General features: G+C 41.2%; 1 protein-coding gene across 1 annotated transcript; it reads left to right on the plus strand.

The window, feature by feature from the left end:
• The first annotated feature begins 6,201 nt into the window (after positions 1–6,201).
• On the plus strand, positions 6,202–9,375 carry LOC115999735 (V-type proton ATPase subunit E-like). The gene is made up of 6 exons (XM_031239635.1): positions 6,202–6,426; positions 6,512–6,612; positions 7,438–7,594; positions 8,225–8,418; positions 8,518–8,617; positions 8,978–9,375. Exons 1-6 carry the CDS (start codon positions 6,325–6,327, stop codon positions 9,011–9,013), a joined length of 690 nt encoding a protein of 229 aa, XP_031095495.1. The 5' UTR covers positions 6,202–6,324; the 3' UTR covers positions 9,014–9,375.
• Positions 9,376–9,788: the final 413 nt, after the last annotated feature.

Consider the following 9,788-nt stretch of genomic DNA (forward strand, 5'->3'; position numbering starts at 1 on the left):
ACAGAATGGTTCGCTCATGCCAAGGTCACGAAGGGCAAGATTGAAAGCCGCTTCAACGAAATAGACATAACAATCTCTGTGGGTGATTTACGAGCAGCATTCGACTTTGCTACGTCGGAGGAGGCAGTCAAGCACCTATCGGACTACAACATGGATAAGCAGGAGTTTTGGGACAAAATCCGATTGGAGACTGCACCACCCAGAGCATCCTCTGCCCTCCGCAGATTTCATTTGAAGGAGAGGTTTGCCCTAGCCGCCGAGCTCATCATAAAATTCATCCTCGGCAAGGTGTCCGGAACAGACGAAGTCAATCTGGACACTCTGAAAATCCTCCACGCCATCTGGAACAACAACAAGTTGGACTGGGCTCACATCATCTTCGACTGCCTCAAACACCAAGTGCAGAGCTCAGTTTCCAACTCCGACCTGACAATCTACAAAAAGGTTGGTTTTGGCTTTGTTGTTCAATTTCTATTGAGACTGAAGGGCTTCGAACTGAGGGAAGGGCGAGAGGTTCATCGGAATACCTATATGGGTAGAACGAAACCTCAAGCTAAGGCAAAAGGTGCTAAGGATGCATCTTCACCCTCAAAGCCTAAGGGAAGGGGCAAAAGGAAAGCCCCAGCTAAGGAGAAGCGCTCTGATGACGAGCTTTTGGACACCCTAGTCAAGAGGGTTGAATTGAAAAGGAAGGCCAAGAGGACCAAGACTGCTGCTGTCACCCAGGTTCGAGAGGTGACACCGTCCGTTATACAAGTACCATTTGAGGACAGGGCACAAGCCCAGGGGGAACCTCAGGCTACACTGGCCACTGAGGTTGAGAGAGTGCCCCCTACCAAGTCCCTGTCAGGAACTTTAAGTGTTGATATACTTGCTGTTGATGGTGCTGAGGATGTTGATGAATCTGTTGGTTTGCCTCAAGAGGAGGCTCGAGAAGTTGAAGGTACTGGGATAAGTGATCCAGTACAGGGTATTGTTGAGGAACCACGACAGGTGGTTCGAGAGGTAGATATTCCAGCAGCTGAAGATCTAGACTGTGTGGTGGCTGCTGATGGTCAGGGCACTGTGGTCAGGAACCCAGTGCAAGCTTTTCTGAATGATGGGTTGACACATGATCTCTCGGTTGTTCGAGAGATAACTGAACAAGCTGTGGAGTGTGCATCAGCAACAGAAATCCTACCTGCTGACTCTGATGAGCTGAATGCTGAAATCACATCTCGATTGAATCAAAGTGTTGAGAATGTATCGAGTTTGGACGACTTCTCCAGAGTACTTCGCTGGATCAACTGGAGAACAGGTCCCTTTGATCAATTGATCTCAAGAGCAGCAGAGATGGAGGCTGAGGAACGATTTGCACTAAACTGGTTAGATCTCACTGAAATCCCAGCCGACGAGCTTCAAAACCGTGCCCATGAGATGCAAGTAATCAGGAGTAATCTTGGTCGATCTGACAAAGGAAAGGGCATAGCTGTTGATGCACAAGAAGATGAAGCCGAGCCTGAAGAAGATCCTGAACTAGATGCTCAATTTCGAGAGGATATCAGGCTTGCCACAGCAATATCCTTGGGACAAAGTGTAGAACACACGAGAGGTCCAGGAGAGACCTCTGGGGTTGCTCGAGATGATGCTGACACTCCTACTCCAACTGCAGCAATCCCCTTGTCCCAAGTGAGTGAATCTGCTCTAGAAGACCAGGTAGCTTCGAGAGGTGAATCCGAGACCTCTGAAGCACATGAGGTGGCACCTAACTCTGTCTTACTACTGCCACCACCTGAGTCCACACCCTCGAATGCAACAGATGAAGCTCAGACAGTTCGAGAGGGTGAAATTTTGTTGCTCCAACTCCCAGGCTTTCCCATCGATATGGTTAATAGGGAAAGGTGGAGTGCACCAGTTGCTCCTGAGATAATAGATATTCCAGATTCACCAGAGCATACTGAAGTGCAAACAAGTGAGCAACAAGAGCAGAATGAGGAGAACCCTGCTGGTTCGAGAGTTGAGGTTCAAGAAGGTGGAAACCGGGAAGCACCTGCCGATGAATCAACTCCTCCAGTAGATGATCACGTTCCCAGCACTGGTTCGAGAGGTAGTGTTGAGGGGGAACCTCAATCAGATGGAAACCGGGAAGCATCTGATGCAGAGACTCCCACCTTGGCCAATCCTACCTTACCAGCAGCTGAAGCTGAGGCTCCAGGTTCGAGAGGTGAAGAGCAAGAAGTGATCCATCCCTCAGGTGGAAACCGGGAAGCACCTGATATGGAGCTACCTTCGAGCTCTGATCCCAGTGTCCCTGCTGAACCTCAGGAAGTCAGTCGAGAGGTGGAATCACGAATGCAAGTCATGGGTGGAAATCTGGAAGCACCCAAGTCCCCTCCGACGAAAGGTACATCTCGATCCTCATCTCCTACTTCTGACTATGATCAACAGGCCGAAGAAGTCTTCATTGGCGAAGTGCGTCAATTCATGGCTGATCAATCTCAGAAGATGGCTCAGCTCGAAAGAATACTCGCTGTGGTCCGCAATGCTGCAATGCCTGCTGCTGGCACAAGTGAATCCCAAGGCCGTCATGCCGAACTTCTCGAACAGGCGATATGGGCTGAGGATGCAGCACGGAAAGCCACTGATGAAGCCGCTGTAGCTCGAGCAGAGGCTGCAAGTGCGAGGGCTGAATTAGCCGAGATGCGAGCAGAGCTGCGAGCCTTCCAATATTCCAGTGAACTTCGACAGGATGTGATGAAGGCCATACTCGATGACCTGTCGAACCAAGTCCCTGCCCAACTTCAAGCTATTTTCGAAGGTATGTCCACCCTCCTCTCCCGTACTGATGATGCCAACAAGGGGGAAAATAAAGAGAAAAAGAAGGGGGATACAACGGGCAAGAAAAGGGCAGCAAGTGAACCAGCTGGACCACCTCCAAAAATACCAAGAATCATGAGCAAAGCAGTGGAGGATGCCAAACAGGCAGAAAACCTAAGGGTCCAGCGTACACTGGAAATGGAGAGAAGGAGAGAAGAGGACAGAGAAAGAAGAAGAAAAAGACAAGAACGACAGTCAGAAGAAGAAAGGAAGATAGATCTTCTCATGACAAACTTTAAGTTTGGGAACAGAGAAGACACTGAACAAATTCTGACTCTGGAGATATTCAAGCTTCTGAAAATCACTGGAATATCAACACACAGCAACATGTCTCCAGAAGAATGTATTGCTTGGTGGAAAGATGGAGTAATTGATGGTGAGTTCGTGGGGGAAGCCTACAGGAACTACAGGCATCTAGATGTCACAGATGAATACTTAAGCCTGGTAAATCCGAAAGACCCCATCAAGACACGAGAAGCCATTAACAAGAAAAGGAAAGGCAACAAGAAGTAAGCTCTCGTGGTCCAAACTCCATCTTATTTCAAAGTATTGATACTTATGTTGTTCTTGGTCTTATTTCTTTGAATCTTTTCCACTAAACTCTGTTATGTAAACATTCCCTTAATCTTAATACATATATCTTCTGCTGGGGGTGTTGCGTGAGTTTACTTATTCATGTTTAGTAGAATTGTTGTCAAACTTACCATATGCGCTGAAAATAAAATCAATGCTTTTTCTTTTTCAAATCAGCCATATAAGTAAGTATAAGTGTTGGCATCATCAAAAAGGGGGAAATTGTTAGGAACATCATGTAATAGGTTTTGATGATACCAACTGTTAAGTAAGAATCCCCAAGTCTCGATACATAGGCAAAACAATGTAAGTTCGATAAGTAAACTAAGAGCGAAAATACAACCGGGTAATTTGAGCTCAACTCGGGAAATATTTAAGCTTAAGGTAAACTTGTTTGAACAACTTAGAAGTTTTCGTGTTGTAAGCAAACAGATAGATCAGAAGCAGGCACGAGACAACTCTGGAGGAATAAGGGTCTACGAGACATCAACTAAGTCTCGAGACACAAGCCAAGTTCGAGAGGTAAGGACCTCTCGATATACCTATCGAGTTCGAGACGTAAAGAATATTCGAGAGATAGACCTCTCGATTCATGGGATTGAAACATCAAGTGGTCGAGACATCTTTTATGGTCTCGATAAACCGGCACTTCTCCCAGAGGCTGAATGTTAGTCAACATGTGCAGATAAAATACTCTAAGTTTGGAGAAGAAGAATATCATGGAGATAAAATATTGAAGAGGTGCTGAGCGGGAGGTTTCAAAATGGACGGAAGTGGATGACACGTCAGACCTCCACCACAAACGGTCAAGAAGTGCACCAATCCTGAAGTGGTCAGATTCCCCAAACAAGGAATGATGGGAACATAAAAAGAGTAACTTTATCCAAAAGAAGCAAGTGAAGCATGAACTCAAGAAAGTGGAATATGGAATATTCACTACAAAACAAAAGGCTCAAGTTACAAGACCACTACTCCATGAAAAATGCTGAAATTGTGCAAAGACCCATGTTCGGCGTGGGAGACCAATTTCAAACGGAATAGTTTTCCCTCCAACGGAACTATTCTTCTACTCTCATATATAAGGACGTAAAGACACAGAAGAAAAAGGGGGTTGTGAAAGAGGTCAAGAGGTTAACAAGAGGTGTCTGATAAAAACGTTCCAGTGCAAAGTGCTTAACTTGGAATATCATCCTGATATTCAATACAGCGAGAGAACACATCTTAGTGTTCGAAGAGAGTTACAAAGCTAAACTGTCATACATCCAGAAGGTGACCAAAGCTGCTCTACATCAAAGTTGATTCAACGATAGCTTGTGGTCAGATTGGAGATTGTTACATTCAACTGTGACTATCAACAACGTCTTGCTTTGGATTAAGCAAGGGAGGTGGAGTATCCTGGCTGCTGTCCGAGCGAAAGAAACCTGAGGCTTGACGCGGGCTTGGTGATCAAAGGTCAAGTGCTCGAGAGGTGGAGTAACTGGAAGCGGGGAGAAAAACCTGAGGAGAGGCGGAGTAACCTGGCTGCTGTCCGAGCGAAAGAAACCTGAGGCTTGACGCGGGCTTGGTGATCAAAGGTCAAGTGCTCGAGAGGTGGAGTAACTGGAAGCGGGGAGAAAAACCTGAGGAGAGGCGGAGTAACCTGGCTGCTGTCCGAGCGAAAGAAACCTGAGGCTTGACGCGGGCTTGGTGATCAAAGGTCAAGTGCTCGAGAGGTGGAGTAACTGGAAGCGGGGCGAAAAACCTGAGGCTTGAGGCGGGCTTGGTGATCAAAGCTCAAGCGCTCGTTATTGTACTAGAAAGGGAAGTTTTTAGTGCAATCCTTCCAGGGAGTTTCTGGAAGAAGAGTGGAAGTAGGCGGGTTGGCCGAACCACTTAAAAATCTCTCTTGCATTTACTTTCTGTTTTTATCTCTCGCTAACTTCTCGATTGCACTGCATATAATCACATCTCTCGAACTAACCCAAACTCGTGCTAACCAAAAAGGGGATAATATTTCCGCTGCGCATAAAACTTTGTCTTCACCTCGTGAGGTATCGAACTTAAACATCCTAAGTTCAATACACACGAGAGGTTGAAAAGATTTGCAAAATCTTATACAAGTCTATTCCCCCCCCCCCCCCTCTAGACTTGTACCCCATCCCCTTGGGACCAACATTTTCATCACCAACTTGCATCATACACGCCTAATAGAAGAAAGATGCATGGCAATTTTTAAACTCTATGTTCACAATTTAAAAACTCTATATTCACAATTTTAGAACTCTATATTCACAATTTAAATTTGAATATACAAAATTACATTACTCAATATTCACAATTTTTGAACTCTATATTCACAATTTTTTTTATATAGATTCAAAAATTATGTTATAAAATTGAATATAGAGTTTTTTTTTTTTTTGAAATAAAATTGAATATAGAGTTATAAAATTGTGAATGTAGAGTCCTGAAATCATGAACATAAAGTTCTGAAATTGTGAACATAAAATTCTATAATTGTGAATATAAAATTTAAAAATTGTGAATATAGAGTTTAAAAATTATAAACATAGAATTAAAAATTTATGAATATAGAGTACTAAATTTATGAATATGAACATGAGTTCACCTTGCAAGGTGGACCCGGGGGCCGGGTCTATGGCATACAACCTAAGAAAGATTTGAGTAAGGATGAGTACAAATTTGACAAAATTTATGTGGTTTTAACATAATTTTGAGAATACACAGGACAAAAACGAAGTTTCCAAAAACTGCTTTTAGTCTGTTACCTTCTCAATCACGTTCCGGAGTCCAGACTTGATGCTCCACTCTCAGAATAGACAATAGAGGAGAAATCTGAACTCCGAAGAGCCTCACGCTGAACTTCTTGGGCTCGATTCAATTCCAGATCCGAATATGAACGACGCAGATGTATCCAAGCAGATCCAGCAGATGGTCCGGTTTATCCGCCAGGAAGCGGAGGAAAAGGCCAATGAGATTTCTGTCTCCGCCGAAGAAGTAATTACTGGTTTATTTGGAATTTCGACTTACAGAGTAATTGATTGGAATAATTTGAATGTGCTTCGTTTGCTATTAATTTTAGGAATTCAACATTGAGAAGCTGCAACTAGTGGAAGCAGAGAAGAAGAAGATCAGACAAGAGTATGAGCGCAAAGAGAAGCAAGTCGAAGTTCGTAAGAAAATGTAATTGCAATATTTCCAGTATTTGAATTGCTTGATTTGCAGCTCTGCTCTTGCCACTAACTGTAACTGATGATCTGGTTAATGCGGTTTTTTAGTTTTAGCAATAGTCCATAGGCACATTGTATTGGCTTTGTTTTGCATCAGGTTATGAGCAATGCAAGATAAAGATCAAAGTAGATTACTAAAATACATTTAACAAGCTACAGATAGTACTAAATTCAGTGATCATGAAGTAGAAATTGATTTTTATTATTTGTCTTTAACTTGTTCATTCTTGTGGTTACTAGACTTTGCAAGACCTTTTGAAGCTTGCAGGGCAATGACTGCAGCTTTGACTCTATATTGTATATTGAAAGTAGAAATTATCTGATAAAGGGTGAATACAGTTTTAGACTTTTAGCTCCTCTATTAATGATCAAAGAATGTCTCACACAGTTATTTAGTGGATAGGTTTCATGAATATAAGGTTTCCTGTACCATAATACACGTGCTTCAGTGCCAAATGCCCCCTTCCCTCTTTTCTCACCACCTTCCTTTTCTGTTTCAGAAGTATTTTTGTTGCATGAGAGGTTTGCCATTTTCTTTGAAATTCTGGTTGACATAATAAAGATAAATAAATATGAATATTTTTACTCTAAATAACTTCTTGAGATATTTTTCACATTTTAATGAAGCTTTGTTAGACCTAGACCTACTATTAATATATGGGCTTTGGTTATTAACTTGAATCTATATTACATTGTATGCTGTTCTGTCTAACTGAGCATGCCTATTTAAAGTTCATATTACCAAACAGATTCTTGAATTTGTGGTTTCTTCTTGCAGTGAGTACTCCATGCAGCTAAATAGTTCACGCATCAAAGTTCTTCAAGCTCAAGATGACTTGGTTAACTCTATGAAAGATGCGGCATCAAAGGAGCTCTTGCATGTGAGCCATGACCACCACAGCTATAAGAAACTTTTGCATGATCTTATTGTTCAGGTAGTGAAGTTAAGCAAATCTTTTATTGTAATGCGTTTCTCTTAGTTTTGGAATCAAATTATGGATGGTCCGAGACTCATAATTAGAGCAAGCACTTATTTTTGTTTATGTATTTTGGGTGTAAGAATCTCAGGACAAGTAAGCTTTGTGATGAAAAGTTATTTAACCAATGTAGACCTTAGTTATAAGCCCAATGATGCCCCTTTTGGATGTCATTGTTTAAATATGTATTTCATTTCTAGAACTCTAGAAGACCTCTGTATCAGTTTGATCCAAAAATGACTTAGAATGAGGATTTAACCTTGCCTTGTTCATTATTGGTATTGGAGTGTGAAACATGAGTAATATTATTAAGAGCATTGTACTATTAGATATGAAGTATCTTGTAGCACATTCTGCATGAATTCTTCCACTAACTAGTGCCAGTTTTCTCACTATTTATTACTTGTACTTGAATAAATTTAAAAACTGTTCTTTAATTTAAAAACAATATTTTCATTTTAGAACTGAAATTATGCTTCAATGCATTGTTATTTCAAGCATTTGTTTTGTATTGTTATTGGCAATGATGACTTGGTAGTCTGTGAAGTTCTCTGCATTCGATTATAACTGCAACATGCTGTGTTGCAGAGTTTGCTCAAGCTCAAAGAGCCTTCTGTTTTACTGCGCTGTCGGAAAGATGACGTGCACCTGGTGGAACATGTCTTGGACTCTGCAAAGGAAGAATATGCAGCAAAGGAAAGGGTTCACCCACCTGAGATCATAATTGACCACATCCACCTTCCACCTGCTCCTTCCCATCATAATGCACATGGTCTTTTCTGGTATGTTTGTTTGACCCATTCTGTTACGAAATGGAAACTGTGGAAATTGACTTTGTTATTTGAGCCCGTCTCACTAATTTTCTTATTTCCTTTTTACAGCTCTGGAGGAGTGGTCTTGGCCTCTCGAGATGGAAAAATTGTGTGTGAAAACACTCTAGATGCAAGATTGGAAGTTCTGTTCCGTAAAAAACTTCCAGAGGTAAATCCCTTTTATTTATCTCCTTTTTTCACTATCCATGTTAGGTGCTCTCAAGCATTTTACAGAGCTCCATAGGACCACAGTGTTGTTGCCATTTCCATTTTCTGGTTTCAACAAGTCTGATTGTTATTTCAAATGTTAACGGCTTCAATCTAATAAAAGTTGAAGGAAAAGGGAAGACCTTAGCAATTGTACCTTGATAAAATTATCCAGTTAATTAATCAGCTGCGATCGGTCTATCATATGTTATCAGTAATCTATGGAGTCATTCCCCTGCTCTACATTATTTATATATCTCTAGGTTGCCAAGTTCTTACACTTGTATACACTTTAACTAGATCTCCATTCTGTTAACTGCAGATCCGCAAGTTGCTATTTGGTCAGGTTGTAGCCTAATAGATTGGAGGTCTTCATACACATTTGGTTTTATTTCTTGATCTCTGTATTCTTAAATCTGCGACTCTGTGACAAGAAATGATATCGGTGATTTCCTGCTCGTGTACTCTGTAGCGATGTTTCATGGTTCTTGTTAACACCTACCTTCCATTTATGAAGCCGTCATTCATTAATTTTAATTGAGGCATGGCAAATATACTTGCTTTAAGGTAATATATTTCCCGAGATTCTAGCTTCAGACTGGTATTGCCATTTTTTGCTGTTATAAGTGTAAATCATTTGAACCCTATGTTTTGGTGGGTTGAGAATTGAGTCACAAACTTGACTGTTGCTCCATGCAATTTTAAACTCCGTTTATGCTATTAGAAATTTTACTCAATGCAGTTTGACATTAGTAAAAAATCAATTAGGAGCTCATTTAAGAGATCTCAAGATTTGAAGGATCAATCCATCTTACCAAATAACAATTCTCCGTGACTCTGAGGCAGTAATCGTAGTAGAGGCAGCAATTTTTTCAAGTGATTAAATAGAAATCTATTCACTAATATAATTTTAACTAAGGGTGTGTTTGGTTGAGGACTTTTACACCCTACTATGGGTTTTTTTTTTTTTGACCCTACTATGGGTTTTGAAACCTATATATTATGTTTGTTTGCCAACTTTTATTATCCTACTATTGGAATCAAATCCTTTAGTAATTACAAAACTCATTATCTTTCTATTCCTCTACTCTTGAACAATGGAATAAACAATAAGGAATAAAAAAAATACTGAG

Source organism: Ipomoea triloba, chromosome 12 (assembly GCF_003576645.1).
Source record: "Ipomoea triloba cultivar NCNSP0323 chromosome 12, ASM357664v1".
Lineage (NCBI taxonomy): Eukaryota > Viridiplantae > Streptophyta > Magnoliopsida > Solanales > Convolvulaceae > Ipomoea > Ipomoea triloba.

Coding starts and splice junctions, on each gene's coding strand:
- LOC115999735 (XM_031239635.1), top strand. CDS start 6,325: ATGAACGACGCAGATGTATCCAAGCAGATCCAGCAGATGGTCCGGTTT. Junction 7,595..8,224: donor TGCATGATCTTATTGTTCAG/GTAGTGAAGTTA, acceptor GCTGTGTTGCAG/AGTTTGCTCAAGCTCAAAGA. Junction 8,419..8,517: donor AATGCACATGGTCTTTTCTG/GTATGTTTGTTT, acceptor TCCTTTTTACAG/CTCTGGAGGAGTGGTCTTGG.